This window comes from Aplysia californica, unplaced genomic scaffold, assembly GCF_000002075.1.
Source record: "Aplysia californica isolate F4 #8 unplaced genomic scaffold, AplCal3.0 scaffold00085, whole genome shotgun sequence".
Taxonomy (NCBI): Eukaryota; Metazoa; Mollusca; class Gastropoda; order Aplysiida; family Aplysiidae; genus Aplysia; species Aplysia californica.
In genome coordinates, this window is record NW_004797355.1 from 1,190,393 (window position 1) to 1,208,205 (window position 17,813).

Sequence of the window (17,813 nt, forward strand, 5' to 3'; positions counted from 1 at the left end):
CTTCACAGACAGAAAATCAGTACTCCAAGCTTTGGAAAACATGAATTTCGAAAGCCCAGCCTGCCTATCTGTGGCTCAAATAATCAACACCTTCATACAGACCTATGCCGTCGACCTGACGTCCCAATATCCAGGGAAACAAAATAGCAGACACCCTTGCCAAGAAGGGAGCATCACAAACACAACCTCAAAACCCAGTATCACAACAGACAGTCAAGGACATCATCAAATGTAACACCAGGGAACAGTGGCTGAATGGTTGTGCAATGGGCAAAACTGGAAGAAATGCATTTGCACACATGACTGCTCCCAACTCAAAAGATGAACTAAATTCCCTGAGTAGAAGAGAACAAGTCGCTATCTTTCATCTGGGAACACAACACATCCCACTGAATTCCTACCTAAATAGGATCCGCAAGGATACTCCACCCGACTGCCCGTTGTGTGACTGCCAGGATAAACAGTATCACACCACCTCTTTACCTGCTCTGCACTTAGCGACCTGCGCAGTACCTTCCTACCTGTCTCCCCAGACATCGGAAATACTCTATACAACAACAAAACACAGCTCATATAAGCCTGCAATTTCTTTACCATATTGACAGGCCGAAGGGTTTGAACTCAAATGGCCGCTGGATTGGAAAAGTAAAGTAAAGTAAGTAAAGATGACATTTCATCTGTTCTTCTTTGCCCGTGTTTAAGTTTTCATTGACGAACTTCTATTGCCATGAAAGTGTCATTGCTGTACAAAATAAAATGCTTGCTAAATTTTGCTAGTTTATTTTCTCATGTAGGGGAAAGACAGCAGAACATCATCATGTGGATGGATCATCGAGCTAAGAAGGAAGCAGAGTTCATCAACTCTACCAAACATCCTGTGCTAGATTCCGTTGGTGGAGTTATGTCACTGGAAATGCAGACCCCTAAATTAATGTGGATTAAAAAGGTATGGTTATCCTTAAACATATGTTTATTATTTGTTACCTATCGTGTGTATTCTTTTTTTGTAAAAAGAGGTGAAGGGCCATTGTGGATGTATTCTGAGAAATCAGTTACAGTGATTTGAGTGATGTGAATGAAGAGAGGCACTTTTGAGATAGACAGATTAGTTGGAAGGAAGAGTTCCTCTTACGTATAAATGTATATTTGTATTCTGCTGCGAGTTGCATTTTAAACTTAGGTGAAGTGTTAGGTTCTATTTAAGGCTCCCAAAAAGCCTGTAGGATTGACTTTGAATGTGTATTGGGGCTGGACGAGTACCCGGGTAGTTACTCGGGTACCCGGGTAAAGAGCTCGAAACCAGCTACCCGGGTATTGGTGTCGGGTACCCGTGTTTTCTACTCCCCTTTGTTAATACTATGCAAATGCACTTAAATTATGTCCCTTCCTTCGAACCTCATTAAGTACTGAATACTTATCGTCTTAGTCTATACAGTACTCGATATTGGCCAATGAAGTACCACTACATGTACCTCCTCTCCCTGGAAACCAGCAGACCACATAAAAGGCCACATTTGGGCAGGTTATAAGAAAGTTTCCAAGAATCAATCAGATACTTTGCTAGGGTTAGGCCTATAGTTTTAATTTTAGTGTCCTTATTATATACGGGAGCAACTTGTGTTTTGTTCTAAGAATCCAAGGGAGAAGCGGAAAATTTCTAAGAATTATGTGAAGTAAAATATTTAAATAGCTCTGGCTTTGTCATTTTAGCACAGTCTTTATCAAGATGTCTTTAAAAAAGTCAAACGCTTGGGATTACTTTGAGAAAATAAAAGAAGAAAAATCGCCTCCTGCAACATCTGCAAAAGCATGATAAAAGTTGACGGGTCTTCAACTTCAAACCTCTTAAAGTATTAGAAGGGAAAACACGCAAATAAGATGACTAGCAGGCAGAGCATCACAGAAACACTATGTGATAATTGGAATGTCGGGTACCTGACCTGGGTACTTGGGTATTTTTTTTCATTACCCAGGTATTACCCTGATACCCAATTACCCGTTGGCCTATAATCCCAGCCTTAATGTGTACACTATTTTTCTCTGTTTTTGCCTCTGTTTCTTCAGCATCTTGCTCAGACATGGGCTGAAGCTGCTCACTTTTTTGATTTGCCTGACTTCCTTACTTGGAGAGCTACAAATAGCTTGAGTAGGTAAGTTTGTTAACTTTGTTGTGTGCAGTGAACAAGAATTTTTAGATTTTTAGCCTTAGCTGTGTTAAATGCTTTTCTGTCGCATTTGTACCTGTGTACTCCTTCTGAATGAATAAATAGCTTTTAAACTACAACATTGCATTTTTTTAAAGGAATTTATAAAAATTGGACTTGTGCAAAATGAAATTTGTTTGGTAATTGTCATTTCTTGGTGGTATTGATGTTCTAGTGGCTAGGCGAACATGCTTGTAATGCTGAGATAGTGGGTTCGGAGGTTCGAGCCTCAGCTTGGTCTGACTCTGTTTCATCAAGAAAAACTCAGAAAATGAAATAAACATTCATGTTGCAAAAGAGATAAATATAGTTAATGGAGAATCACTTCGACAGACTGAATCAAATAACGTCTCTAAAGATGAAGCAGCTGGATGGATTGTTGACCCACCTTAACTTAATAAGACAATGTTGTGACAGCCATTCACAGGAGAAACCAAGTGTGAAAACTGACCTGATGTTAAAATTCATTGTTGCTATTTAATTTTTCCACAACCTCATTCACTTGTGAGCATTTTAGTGTTTAATATACACTTGTACGTCATGTTATAGTTCGGTTTATAGTAATTTTATAGTAACAAAGAAATGACAAATTAAACTGTGACTCAGTGAAAGTTCTGTGGTTAAACTATCACTTGAAGAGTTACGACATAGTCTGTAGAGGCTTTTCACCGACAGATTTGAACGACACTCAAGTAGCCTCACTGACAAATGGCAGCTCTCTTTTACTTATAAATGCCACTCATGTTCTCATGTTATGGAATTGACCAAATGCATAAATTTTTTCTTTGGGGGGGGGGGGGGGGGGGGGGATTGATTTACATTTTGGATAACTTTGAATGTCCCAAGTAAAGTGTGCTTCCCATTGAAGCTGAATGACTCGCATCATTAGAATCACAGATCAAGCTATAATGCATGATAGGTTTACTTTCATGTGTAGCGGGTGCTTTGTTCTAAACATGTTCTCCTCCATGCCAGGTCTTTGTGTTCCTTGGTGTGCAAGTGGAGCTATCAGGCCGACAACACAGGGAGAACGTCCTGGGATGATGACTTCTTAGGAAAACTTGGTCTAGAGGAGCTGAAAGAGAATTGTTACAGCAAACTGGGTTAACTGATTTGTTCATTTTTATTGGAAATGTGTTTGATTTTGTTTTGAGATATGAATGTTTTTAGATTTGCTTTGAAAATGAGTTGTGTGTGTAATCTGTTATCTATTTGTGGTGGCCGAATTTTACTGTTCAAAAGGCTTTTTATTGGCTGCACTAATCGACATGCAGTTTTCGCCAAAAAATTATTTAAAATATTCTCCAGATCATGGCGCCCTTGGTTTTTTCAGTTTTGAGACAGTTTTGAAGCAAAAAGCTAAATTTCTTCATTTCGCTGATCGCTTTTGTAGGCCGACGCTTCGTCTCTGCAATTTTAGAAAATCTGGAAGTGATATTTCACGAGGCGCATTTTGTTTTGAGAGTATAGATCTAGACCTTCTAATTTTTTGCATCTCTCAAGATTTATTACCCCATTCCAGTAGAGTGTAAATATAGTAGGCCAATGACTGTCAGTTGATGTTAATGCACCGATCATCCCTTTCATCGAAAGGGGGCCCAGCTAGTGTATACATAAAAGCTGCATGTAAAGGAACTCTTCCTGTGGTGGTGCACCTATATACGTATGTGAAGGTCATCATTATCATTCCCCTTTTTCATCCTGGTATTGGGTATAGGCTGCTAAGGAGGGCTCTCCACCTGTCTCTATTCTGAGCAATCTTTTCCACCTCCAGCCAACTGTGCCCCCTATGCTTAAAGTCTAGATCTATATGTGAAGGTGTTGAGACTCAAAACAGGGGTGGGTTGGTGGGTTTATGTGGCTTATTGACCTGATTTGAGTTGTTTGGAACAAACCAAATAGTGTCATTACTCCATGATGGTGATAGGATGTCTGCTGGCAAATCTGTGTAATACCCAGTGCCCATTGGGGGATCAACAAACTGATCACCAACCGATTGCCCAATTCGCGGCTGGAAAACAAATAGATGCGTTCGTTTTTTAGGCTGCGTGTCGGGCGAATCGGTTAGTGCCACGATGGTTGCTTTGCGCCCTCAATCTGGCTAGCCCCGCCTACCAAACTGAACCGAACTGAACCGTTCGTGCCAATGGGCACTGGGTATAAGGAAAAACAAGTAGGCAGAAGGGAAGGTGTAGCTGGATAGACTGATGGATTAAGAGAGGGAGCTACGGATATAACTGGGGGATGGTTCTGACTTCTTTCCCATTCTGCCCACCCCAAAACACTCCTCTAAGGATGTCTTAGGTAACATGCATGTTACTGTTGGTTTATGTGGCTCACATACACCTCTCTTCTCAGTGTATCGGGGAGATCTGTTCTCATAGAACTTCAGAAGGAATTCAGTCTTGACTTTAAAAAATGGTTGAGATAGTGGGTACTTCAGGTTACCTATGGCCTTGCAAAGTGAAATGTGCTCTGTATGCTTAGTAAAGTATCAAGATTTTTTATTGTATATTAACGTATATATGTGAGGCATCATGGGGAAATCAGGTGCTCGTCAAAATAATGAAATTAAAGAAATCGGCATTTTTCGTCGGTTTGGCAATTTTTATCAAATTTTTTATTTTTGGCTCAGCACCTTTTAAAACCATTCAAAAACACAGGTCTGTGCGGATTTTACGGAAAAACGTTAATTAAAGGCCAAAAAAAAAAATCAGTTTTCAGTTTCCAATGTCTCTCAAACTTTGGAAATTACCAAACTTTGGCGGCCATTTTCTTGTTAATTTGACTTCTGAAACTGATTCTGTGTAATCAACAGGAGATGGCGGCGGGTTCCCACAGTGATATCTGCCTTCTCAAATTCTGCTGGGACATAATCCATGGCCAGATCAAACTCTAGATCAGTGGGATGTTTTGGGCGTCCTTGCTGGCAACCAAGCACTCGGCGATGGTGTAAGCTGACTGGAAGGGGTTGGCGAGAGTCTCCTCTTTGACGTCACGAACAACCTTGGCCTTTGTTGCTGTCCCTGTGCCTGTAGCATGGGCTTGCTCGTGGATGCCCCTTCCTGACGGACCATTGCCTGGCACGTAAAGTCGTTCCCCCGCCGCGGGCATCTCCACTGTGTCACTCCGCGTCTTTCTCGGTGAATCCCATAAGCGTAGCCGTCCGAGTCGACCAGCAGTGGACGCCCACGTACAGTGGCCTAATGAATAACCTCAAAAGTCAATTCCAGAGGGACCATAGCCCCTGCCTGCACCGGCTAGCCAAGCAGCGATGGCTCCTTCTCCTCCTCTGGAACAACAAAACTTGATTCCTTGGCAGCTGCTGGTGATGGTGAGGGGGTGGTGTCTGGGGGGAAGCTGAGATAAATAAACAGGCTTTATGATGGTACCAAAAACTTCATTTACCCCAAAATTGACGAGTGCTTGATTCCACCGCCTCATGACACATGCCATATATACATTTTACTTCAGGGCTTTGTGCTTTATAAACTGAAATTTATCTACATCATCAGTCTGGTAATAACATAACTTAATCTACAACCTGTATCCTTATTGTGTCTGTTGTGTTGGATCCAGGGCAAGTTGTCTTAGCAGCAGGCTGTCCATGTGGCCAGGGCCTCTCTCAGACTGCAGCTGATGAACTCGGCCTCAGAGTGGGCATACCAGTTGGGACATCACTCATTGATGCTCATGCCGGAGCTCTCGGTAAAAATTGTGTTGAATAATTGTTGTACAGTAGCATATTTTATTGTCCCATCAGTGTAGAACTATATGTCTGACGAGGTAGTAGTCTCTTATATATGTGACTGATATATGATTGAAGAATGGTTTTGGGTTCGTTAGCCTTGGGGTGGGGCACTCTCCTCTGATACTGATAGAGCAGGAGAAGGAATTTACAAAATTCCAGATTTGTGCAGGATTTGAAGATAAATAAGTTGGGATGCTTGTCTTGTTTGCTACAAACCTGGCCCCAGGGTAGATATAGTCAAGCGCTTGAAATGAAAGTAAATGCAGTCAAACATGACCACCACCGAATGTCGAGGGAATAATGGTCATCTTAAACAGGTGTTTCTCTTGGACAGTGTCCTTATAATATAGAAAAACTGTGAGGGGGAAATAGGAAATGGTTGTTTACACAAGTGATTGCACTGGACGAATAGTCGTTTGAGCAGGTTTCACTGTATTGCAGAAGGGACAAGGAGAATTCAAACCCTTTTATAAATTAAGACTTGGCTCTTAAAATTTTGCAGCATAGTCAACTACAAGTTCAGACTGATGAACAAATATCATATTTTTACTCATTATTAAGTTAATAACTGTTTCCTATGCTCGTGTCATCATTCTCAGCATGTGTCAGTTGCTCTTCAAGCAAAAGTCAACTTCCGGACTTGGACCAGCGTTTGGTTGTGATTGCTGGAACTTCTACATGTCACATTATTGTGAGCATCTTCGTGTGCTTCTTTTTTTAGTTCTTCACTTCTCGTGTTTTCTATTATGAAATATAGGCCTATATATAGAATTGTTCTATTTCTCTGAAATCCTCAGTCTGAAAAAATTCAGTATGTTGTAGATGATTGGAGGGTGTGTAGAATCAACCTAATTTGTGTTGATGGGGACATGAAGCATAAACTATCAGTCAGCGCATCTGGAAGAGATTTGCTCTAATACTAGTTGTCTTTATTGTACAGTTATACAATGTAAAAAGAAAGATAAAGGAAGGCCAAAATAATTTTTAAAATAGACTTTTGTTGGCTGCCTTGTGGTAATTTGAATGTTGCCCTTTTTATTTCTACATCTCAGTTTCTATTCCCTCCTGTTAAGTTGAAAGTTTCCAGAATTTTTCTGATTTTTCTTTTTTCATTAGGTGGAGGCTGATTATCTAGACTTGAACTTACTTGCCCTGTGCAGGCAATGGTCAACCGTTAACTCAAGGTCTTTTTAAAAATTCTTTTCTTGAGGGTTTTTTTCCATCTGCCATGTCTTACTTTAGGTAGAATGGAGTGCCTTGTCTTCCCAGATAAAAAAGAAAAACTCCAGGCCTCATTGTCATGTGCTCACTTCACAACTTAGACACATTTGTTTAGTTGAGAGCTGACAAAGAGCACACCTGTGCTGGCCAAATGCCTCGATAAAATCCTGAAGTATTTTCTACCTAAAACTAGTAAAATTGAAGTCAGTATGAATAAGTAGGAGCACTTTAAAAACACTACACTAAATTGAGCAGGCTAATAGCCAAATGGCACTACATTCTAGAAAGGAAAAAAGGTCGTTTACCTAAACGTCAGTTGCACTGAAGATCCTAAAGGCAATAACCCTTCAAATCTAACAGAGGAAAGCAGAAATGAAATAACAGAAAAAAAACCCAGTTTTGTTTTTACCTGCCTTACTTGTATGAAACAGCTTGAATTTCATCTCAGTTTTCTCTGTGTCACATCTCAATCTCAGTTTTCTATATATGTCACTTCTCAATCTCAGTTTCTCTGTGTCTCATCTCAATCTCAGTCTTCTCTGTGTCTCATCTCGTTTTCTCTGTGTCACATCTCAATCTCAGTTTCTCTGTGTCTCATCTCAGTTTCTCAGTGTCTCATCTCAATCTCAGTCTTCTCTGTGTCACCTCTCAATCTCAGTCTTCTCTGTGTCTCATCTCAATCTCAGTTTCTCTGTGTCACCTCTCACAATCTCAGTCTTCTCTGTGCCACATCTCAATCTCAGTCTTCTCTGTGTCTCATCTCAGTGCAGCTCCTGCCGTGTGTCTGTGCCAGGAGTCTGGGGCCCGTACTTCTCGGCCATGGTGCCTGGTATGTGGGTCAACGAAGGAGGGCAGAGTGCCACCGGCAAGCTTGTGAGTCAACTTGTCTTTCGTGATTCTTGTTTCTTCTTTTTGAAACTTTTACTGACAGTGTCTTGTGTCTATGGGTGAGTGCAAAGAATTATATCCACTGTGGATAGTAATGGTTGTCCTTTTTATGAATTGTCTTGTTTCTCATATAATTTGGCATAGAAATTGAAGCTATTTTAAAAGTTTGTTGTCCAAAGGCATAACACTGTGAGTAGGCTCTGCTGTTCCATCTGTTTGTGTGTTTCTAGTTGTTCTCATGTTTTGGGCAGGGTTTTTTTTTTGTACACAAATTTTGTCTTATTTAAATATATGTATATATTAAAAGTAGCTCAAGTTGTTGCTTTTGTTATTTCTGTGGAAAAAGACTTGCAAAACGTTGATTTGAGTGTGTGGCAATGTATTCGTGAGAGAGATAAGTTGACAGAGAGAGAGAACTTGAATAGAATGTTAGAGAATAAGATGCAAGCACAAATCTGCTCCAAGATCGTGTGCTCATGTTCCCTCTATATTTGCATGTGTTCGTCTATACTTTGTACTTTGTTTCACTGTTACAATGGTGTTTATATTTCTGGCTGTTCTGTAATTGACGGTGTGGTCATAAAGTGTTGATACATGTGGACTGCTCTGTCTCATATGAATTGCTTTTTCAGATTGACTTTGTAGTTGAAGGCCATCCTGCTTATAACACGGTCAGATCAAAAGCTGAACAAAAGTAGGTGTGCCTTTCTTAACAAAAACAGTTTAATTCAGTTTGTGATTTTTGTAGCAAAATTGTAACCTTCTCTTTTTGTTATATAATATAAACATACGTTCTGAGTTTTGTGACAATAAATATTCTTTGCCCTGTTTGTGTGCGAGGTTGAGTTTAGGTTAGATACATTTTTTTACATTTTTAGAGGTCTGTTTTTAAAAAATGGTTTTGAAATTTAAAAAATGGATAGTCTTTGTCTATTTTTTTGTTCCTTCTTCTTTGTAGTCACTGTTGCACAGTTTAATATCCACATGCTCATTTGGCTAATCTGACTTCTTGCATTTTGACTTTTTCATTCATGAACCTATTGAGTGGATATTGACTTCAACTGTGTCAAACTAAAATATTTTTTCCTGGCTCAGTTACAGTTTCCTTTAAGTCCAGTAACATAGTGAACAAGTTTGCGTTATGTCTTCAGAAGAATAGTTTGTACTAGAAGTAAGCTAAGATCAACAGGCTTTCATTTTTCTTACTCAACCAGAGGCATGCACGTGTCCGACTATCTGAATGACCTGCTTGCTCAACTGGTTGTCAAACGGGGCTGTCCTAGCATTGCTCAACTGACCCAAGATATCCATATGTGGCCGGATTTTCATGGGAATCGCTCACCTGTGGCTGATCCTAAGCTCAGGGGAATGGTATGTTAAAATGGCGAGGTGTGGATGCAATGGGTTTTTTTCTGAGCCGTATTTTTATTTAGTTTGTAGAAAACTGGTACAGTCGACTATGGATGAGTTGATGTCGTCGCGGGAGTAAAAAAGGATAAACTCATCCGAAGTTCAACTTAACCATTGGGACGTGTAAAGAAGAAAAGGTGCTGGGATCCGAGAAAAAGATCAACTTAACCGAAGATCAATTCGAGCGAGTTAACACAGGCCGAGTCGACTGCAATAGTTTTTATGGATACATGTATATTTATTTTGTAGTTGTAGAACATTTGTGGTTTATGGAATATTTTTTGTACCACGATGCGTGTTTCAGTTTCATGGTACAACACTTTCATTTTTACTCCCCTTTTTTTTTTACTCCGCTCCTGTCGAGCAGTCAACAGGATGGGCTCACCTGAATGTTGTTAATGTTACTACTGTTCTTGGTTTTAATGTTCCCAAAAATGAGTGATATTATGTCACGGTATGTTTAAAGAATGACCTAAGGGGTTCTGATAAGGTTCTCTGTAGCATCCAGTGGGTTGAATGCTCGACTTAAGACTTGCTGTGGTGTGGCCTAAACATTTTTCTTATTTGATAAACGACTTTACTCCAAGCAGTTATTTATTATCAATGTTGAAAGAGGGATGTGGACTGGGTGGTGTGATTGTTTTATGATGTTGTTGTTGTTTCGGATGTTGCTGGTTGTGTTGATGTGCCATCTTGAGAGGCAGTGATGTTACCAACTGAAGGTTTTCAGTAACGGTGACCAATCTTTCTGTCTTCAGATGAGTGGTCTGAGTCTGTCGGCCAACGATGAGGATCTGGCTCTGCTGTACCTGGCAACTGTGCAAGCGTTGGCAGTGAGTGCGCAGATACGTAAAATAATATGTATGTTAGTAATTGTTAGGCATCGTGGTGAAATCAGGCGCTCGTTAAAATAATTAAATCAAAGAAAATGGTATTTTCCCGCAGATTTGGCAGTGTTTACTGAATTTTTGTCTTTTGGTTTAACACCTTTTATTTTCGTTTAAAAACACATGTCTAGTAGTATAAGGTTTTACGGCGCTCGCAACTGCTAAGGTCATATGAGCGCGCGAACAAGCACATGTCTGTGTGGATTTTCTGATAAACGTTGATAAAGGCACAAAAAAATGAAAATTTGCCGTTTCCAAGGACTATCAAGGTATGGAAGTAACCACACTTGAGCTTGTGATATCTTGATTTCTTTTCAAGATAGATGAGTATTTTTTTCCATTAAAAGCAAGACAATTGAACAAACTTTAAGATGATACCAGCGTTGTGACACACTTTAAAAAAATTCTGTCAGAAAGTCTTAATTCATTCAGGATGTAATTTTTTGGGGCAGTTGAAACCATTTGGACTTAATTAATTTGTAATCCCACACTTAATTTTGAGGATATGAAAATAAAACGGCTTTATAGATGGTGTGGTAAACAATGTAGTGGCAGTCTTATATAATTGAAAAGGCAATTGTATGTTGATGTTCTCTGATATTGCAAAAGCAATAGAATGGAAATAATGGAACACACTTTGGACACCTCATTCAAATTGCGGATGTGTCCGCGATACATCCTGATGTGTTCCTCGGAATTTACTGATATATTGGTGATACATCTGAGAAGAGTTAATAAAAATTGTATTTGCTTCTTGTAGTTTGACTGAAAATTTGAAATATGGTAAATACTCTGTGTGAGTCTAGTCGTCTGATAAACTACTGTAATGCTAAAACCCCCACAAATTCTTTTCAGTACGGTACTCGTCATATCATCTCAGAGATGGAGAGGAGTGGCCACACAGTGTCCGTGGTGTACATGTGTGGAGGACTGAGGAAGAACAAGCTGTATGTGCAAACTCATACGGATATCTTAGGTGAGAGAATCACTGTGGTGGACCAAGTGTCAGAGTGGATTTTTCTGTTGTTTAGGCTGCGCGTCCACCAAAATAAGATCACCTCCAGGCGAGGCTAATGCACAAAGTTTTTGCATGGTGTAGAACCGACTCAAAAAGATCCGCGTCCACCGACGTCAGACCAGCTAAACCTATTTGTAGCCCAGTGTGTTATGATTATGAGAACAACAGACAGCATAGGCTATTTATTTATTTACCTCTTTAAAAAACTAAAAAGCAACAAATTATAATGATGGGAATAATTGTTGGTAAGTTGGGAGGATGAGAAGAGAAAAAGAAAAAAAAAAAAAAAGCTGGGACTGGGATTCGAACCCACGCTCACAAAATAACGTTTGCGTTCAAACGCAGACACACTGTTCACTCGGCCATCAGAACTTTCATCAGAGAGGTGTAGATTAAGCTTCATATTTACAGCACTGTTTCAGGAAAGGCAAAGCGACATAATAAATCGAGATGTAGATCTTGAATCTAGGCCTAGATCTAGTGGACTGGCAGATAAGGTCTGGAGAAAACTAAAAATTGGCGGAAAATTGGAAGCACTAAACAGAGAACGTAGAATCTAGATCTAGACACGTCCTTGGCTAGGTCTAACATGGCCCATTTTTAGCTCTCCCGAGAACGAAATAATCTAATCTAGATCTAGGTCAAGTGCTTTAATTTAATTTTTTTTCAGTTTTTCATCACAGATCTGCTATTGTACAACATATTATAATGAGATACAACTTTATTGATCATGTAAAGTGCAATGAAGAAGCAAAAGTGTACTTAAAGATGCAAATTTCCTTAAAAAATGAGTCGAATCGAGGCTTTTTTAGTCCCCTGTACGACTGACGAAAAAGCGTGCATGCAGGAAAATCGCGTAGTCAGGCAAAGGCAGTCAATGACTGACAAAAACAAGCTCATTTGTATGTGAGCTTGGCCTGCAAGTGACGAAAAAGCGCAGTGGACGCGGGGCCTTAAGTCGAATTTGCTCTATTTGAAGAAACAATTGCCCAAAATTAATGCTCTTTTCAGAATAAAGAAAAAAAGAAAGCAAAATTTAGAAGTGTAAGGGTTTAACACCTCTTTCTACACAATTAGGTGATGTAAGTGGAGGGACCTCCAAGTGTCCATCTCTGATAAGACTGAGCTGTTCAGAGCCATGTACACTTCACAAAACAACTCTAGTTCAAGAAAGCCCTGTTGGAATTTAAACCTAGGCCGTCCTCACCATAGTCCTGTCCCCGTGGTTTTATGCACCCCGCATAATTTAGCCAAATTTGATCATTTTTTGCATAATTTCTAATTATTTTCCTTTATCATTCTTTGTTCAAATTAACAGAATCGCATAATTTCACATTTTTGGGCTCAGTTTGCATAATTTCAGAATTTTTCTTGCATAAAACAACGGGGACAGCCATAGTCCAGCATGATATCAAATCAACTGAGTTAACCACATGCCCCTTCTCAGAGTAGACGGAGTGGAGAACAGTACACAAAGGAAGGGCAAGATAAGATCTTCTGAGTAGAAGCGTTGGAGACCAATAGACATGCTGAAACTTCTAAAGTGAAGGGACGGGTTGGGATTGCAGTCCATCTCAACTATAGACTGAGACCACTGTTTTATCAACAGAATGAACCCTTTGATGGAGATACTGGCTGTAACCAGCATTCCAAGCGAGAGACTATATTAGATAGCCTCTATTCGCGTTACAACTACCTTGAAGCTGAGCCAGGGCCTTTACCCTTTCTGATCTAAATCTAAGTACACGATCTCCTCCTCACAGTGACAGTCTTGCGGAGCCATTTATAACATACCGTGTTATATGATGAGTAAAGATTCAGCTTATCAAGTCACTTTAGGACTGATTTGTGTGTCACAGTTTAAGACTTGCATAGTGTATAAAGAATTTCCAGTACTTTGTCATTAAATGGAAACTTTATTTAACAAATGAGTGTTTTATATGATGTGATGTGGGCCAATAGCCTCAAACACTGAATAAATTTACCTACTATAAAGAATTCTTTTACTTTTAGAATTGAAGTATCACAGCCTATTTGATTACAAGTTTCTCTATTGCACTGTCTCACCTTGATACAGTGGAATCCACTTATAATGAGTCCTGAAATAACGAGAAGTCTGTTATAAAGACACTTTTCTAGAACCCCGTTTTCTCCCCTTCTTTATCTTTGTAAATAAAATACTGCTATAACGCAATCAGACAAACACGCGAGTCTGGTCTGTTATAGTGGAATATAGCTGCTACTGTGCACAGAGCATAGGCCATTTATTCATGTAAAACCTCCCCAGTTGAGATACTTCTTGGCTATCTTGCGAAACAAAGAATGGGAGAGCTCACGTGTGCCAACAATGAAGGCCGGATTGAATGAGTGAGGAGACTGTGTTATGCACTGACAAGCAGAATGCATCGTGTGATAGGCCAGCCTAGTCTAGATTATCTGGGCCTACCATGCCTCTCACTTCTCCGATGCGGGGATGAAGAGGTCATAGTGCTGTTCTGTGATGGACAGAGCGTATGTGTGACGTGGACAGGGTGTGGTTTGTTCCCATTGTGCGCAAGCATACGGAATGCTTCACAGGGTGTGGTGGGGTGGGGGACAACACAGCGGGCGAGTTACCATAGAGAACTTTCTTTTTGATCACCCACGCCGAGCTGTCATTACTGTCAACATCGCTAGCGCAAGAGAAAGAAACCTGATTCAACTTTTTATCAAGTAAGTCTTTAAGGTCATGTTGAACCAAATCATCATCAGGGGAGATTACAAAAAGAGATAAACCAAAAACTAGACTCATACATTAGGCCTACTTTACTATTTCCCTTGAATTTGTTACTGGATCCCTTATAACGAGAATCTTGCTATAACGGACATTTGGCACCGGTCCCCTCCCTCTCGTTATAACAGGATTCCACTGTAATAATATTATTAATATTCCCCTCCTCAGGTGTTCCTGTTGTCCTTCCAGACAGCGAGGAATCCGTGTTACTCGGTGCTGCTATGCTGGGGGCATGTGCCTCCGGAGATTTCCCCAATATACAGGTGGGTCATTGTTTGGTTGTTTGTAGATGTTTTACGCCCTCATCCCAGACCCAGCTGGTGAGCAGCAGTCACAGTGAGCAGTAAAGCGCACGAGGCTTCACAAGTAAGAAATGTTGTATCCAAGAGAGAAGCCTGCAGGCTGCGCACATCCATAAGTGGAAGTGGGTGTAGCTTTTAAATTTTCAAAATGTGGCAAACTTTTTTTTTGCCACGGTTGGTCTCATCGGCCACAGCAGAAGCCACAAGTCACCTTATCCTTTAATTTTTCTAACTATTCTAATGAGCAGGAGAAATATTCTCCTCTGTGGATATATTGTTCATCGTCAGAATTGATGGACGAGCTATTATTATTACGCCCTCATCCACACTATTTTTATTATTTAGGGCAACATACAGGTGAATAAAGAGAAGATACTGCCACACGGAGGAATGGTTCTCTGTACAGGAGGAGAGATTTTTGCAAACCCAGTATCAAAATTCTAATTTGTATTTCTGTCTAAGCCAGTGCAGGCCACTTGCAATACTAAAGATAACATGTATAGTGGGTGAAAGTTTGTGGAGTCCAAATAAAAATGAATCTTTCCAAAATTGTTGATCAGTTGATGCCTTTCTTTCTTCTTGTTGTACCCTGCAGGCAGTCATGGCAGCAATGGGAGGCTGTGGAGAAGTGATTGATCCTGATACTTCAGTCTCTGGGCAAGTTAACAGTGCCTTTTTTTTAGTTACAAAAGAAGAAATACATCGTTCTGAATATATATATATATGGTCTGTGAAAATAACATGGAAATTTATGGATCTTACATATGAATGAATTATTTGACTTTTATTTACTATGCTGTAAATAAGACTTTTGACCAAAGTATGAACAGCTTTGTTCTTTCTGGATGTGAAGTTCCAATGAGTTTTAGATTTGGTTTTGATTGTTCCAGTCACTTTGTATAGTAGTTTCCTGTTACATTTCTCCTCGTATATTAAGTTCTTGCAGAGGTCTGTTTCCCTTGATAGAGTTGATTCTTTGAAATCTTCAGTACTAAACTGTTTCCTTTTCATTAACATTTTGTCCTTTAGTGCTGTTTGTCCAGTTATTGAAGTTTAATACATTTGAGAACAGTGTGTGGATTCTTCCGCTGTGAAGATGTGTATAAAGTTGATTTAGGTCAAGCATTTTTAGTTTCTTGTTTAACATTGTTGTTGAAGACAAATTTTTGGAGCTGCATACATCAGAATACATGTATTTTCTAAATCCTATTAAACTATAATGTATCATGTTCATTTCTGTCTGTTTCAGATATCACAAAAGGAAGTATGAAGTTTTTCTGGAAATGCTGAAGGATCAGAATAAATATTCTGACATCATGGCCAGTTCATAACTAATGAACTACCTGTATCAAGGGTATTGCATTTCTTCAGAAGACTTGAGCTGTCAATCTTAAACGCATTATTATCAACCATTGTTGCTATTATTACCTATATATATCTACGGGATACAACATTGTCTTTTTGCATCAACAAACTGCATGCAGAGTGTAGTGTGAACTCGTCAAATCTAAAATGGGCCATCTCCGTTCTTTTTTCTATCTAGGGTTAGCCCAATTGTCCTTACGACCATATTCAATAGTTTTTGTCGATCGGGAAGAAATATTGTACCATAATTTCAAAGTGCAAGCGTTGGTGTGAACAATTCACTGGCCCTTGTCGTTAGAAGAATGATTCTCTCGTCCAAGTGTTTGGTGTGAACACGAGGTAAGCTGGCGGTGAGGGAATTAATGTAGGCTACCAAGAACTCGGCAAGTTTTGATGGTATACACCTTTTTGTGCTGAATTACATTTACATACGTGTTCTTGTTTGTAATGCAAAAAATACTTACAATTACAAGTATGAGAAATAAAATGTTGATGTGCATGTACTGAGACTAAGATGCATATATTATGCAGAAATTGATTTATATGTAAGCCAGACCAATCTACCGCAACTATTTTAATTTATGACAAGGTTTTTGTTCTGATGTAAATATTCGGACAAGCAATTGAATAAATGTACTACTGTTTATCAGTATGATAAATTAAATCTATTTCTGGACTTATACTTACAATTGAATATTGCTATACACAATGTACTTACAACTAAATCCAAGTCACAGAGAGTGCTATACACAATGTACTCAGGCACCCTCAATTGGTAATTATATGACCTATGGGTTCAACCCCTCTTCTTATTTTTTAAAATTTTATTTTGGTAAGTGTTTTACGGCGCTCGCACCTGCATTAGGTCATATGAGGGACACACCTAATATTTTCAGTTGGTAGGAAATTTTGAATTTTGCCCGGGTGGCGGCCGAAGCCTACTGTTATCGATTTTAGACCACCAAGGGATCTTTAACGTGCGCAACTTGCACACGGGCCCTCCGAGATTTTTCGCCCTTGTCTGAGAAGGCTAGGTATAGATCTTTCCTTCCAGAAGATCAGGGGTGTGGCAGAAAGACAGCAGTAAGGATGAGCCAAGGAGTAGCAGTAGAAAGGCTGCAGAAAGAGTCAGGAGCCCAGAGGAGGGGGCAAAGGAGGTGAAGGGGTGGGGGGGCAGAAAGTGGAAATGAAATCAGACAACACAACATTGCTAGAGAGCAGGAAAGGAGGTGAAAGGAGACAATTTTAGAGAAGAAAATTTTTTGGTCGCTACCCGGATTCGAACCCGGGACCTTTGAATGGGAGGCCAACACCTTAACCTCTAGGCCACGAGAGCCCCCACCCCTCTTCTACTAAACTCTACATACTAATGGATGCATGACTTTGGCCTGCTCTGGAACAATAATATTATGCTCTACTGTGAGCTGGAGTATAGTGTGTGTTGAGCTGTGTGGGAGAGGCAGGACCTCAACAGTGATGGCAAGTCATGTCACTTGATCTTTGCAAATTGGGGGCTGGGGGGGGGGGGGGGGGGTTGAAGAGACTGGTCTTGGCTAAGAAAAGGTATCGCCTTGACTCTCATGTAAAGTACCTGGATCTCTTTTTGGTTCATAATTACATGTTTGGTCTTGAAGGCCTTACCGATTCTGGTGATTTGATTTTTAGATCAGCAGAATATCCTAACCTGACCTCACTCGAAATCCAAGAGTGAAAGTTTTTTTTCAAATAAATACAGTATAATCCACTTATATTGACATCCGATTTATCGACATTTTGACATATCGACATATTTTTTCTATTACGATATTTTTCCTTCAATATCTTCACAAAACAATTTCTCTTGTATCGACTTTTTTTTCGGCCCACTCTGCGTTATCGACATTCTTCCTGGGTACCTGGCGAAGCCCACGAACATAAATGGGGGGAAAAGCCATGCTTACGGTTAACGCATCAGTTTTTCATTCAGTCCACATACCTGCCAAGCAGCCTATTCA

At 39.9% G+C, this 17,813-nt stretch overlaps 1 protein-coding gene across 1 annotated transcript in view; it reads left to right on the top strand.

Moving 5' to 3' along the window:
• Positions 1-16,483, top strand: part of LOC101858396 (FGGY carbohydrate kinase domain-containing protein) — a 21,283-nt gene extending 4,800 nt beyond the window's left edge. Inside the window, exons 4-16 of the mRNA XM_005094581.3 lie at positions 795-946; positions 2,065-2,150; positions 3,180-3,307; positions 5,784-5,912; positions 6,555-6,646; positions 7,942-8,049; positions 8,697-8,758; positions 9,279-9,435; positions 10,233-10,307; positions 11,217-11,337; positions 14,321-14,415; positions 15,050-15,111; positions 15,704-16,483. Of these exons, the coding sequence (XP_005094638.1) occupies positions 795-946; positions 2,065-2,150; positions 3,180-3,307; positions 5,784-5,912; positions 6,555-6,646; positions 7,942-8,049; positions 8,697-8,758; positions 9,279-9,435; positions 10,233-10,307; positions 11,217-11,337; positions 14,321-14,415; positions 15,050-15,111; positions 15,704-15,785 (1,349 nt within the window). The 3' untranslated portion in view covers positions 15,786-16,483. The remainder of the gene's footprint in view (positions 1-794; positions 947-2,064; positions 2,151-3,179; positions 3,308-5,783; positions 5,913-6,554; positions 6,647-7,941; positions 8,050-8,696; positions 8,759-9,278; positions 9,436-10,232; positions 10,308-11,216; positions 11,338-14,320; positions 14,416-15,049; positions 15,112-15,703) is intronic.
• Positions 16,484-17,813: the final 1,330 nt, after the last annotated feature.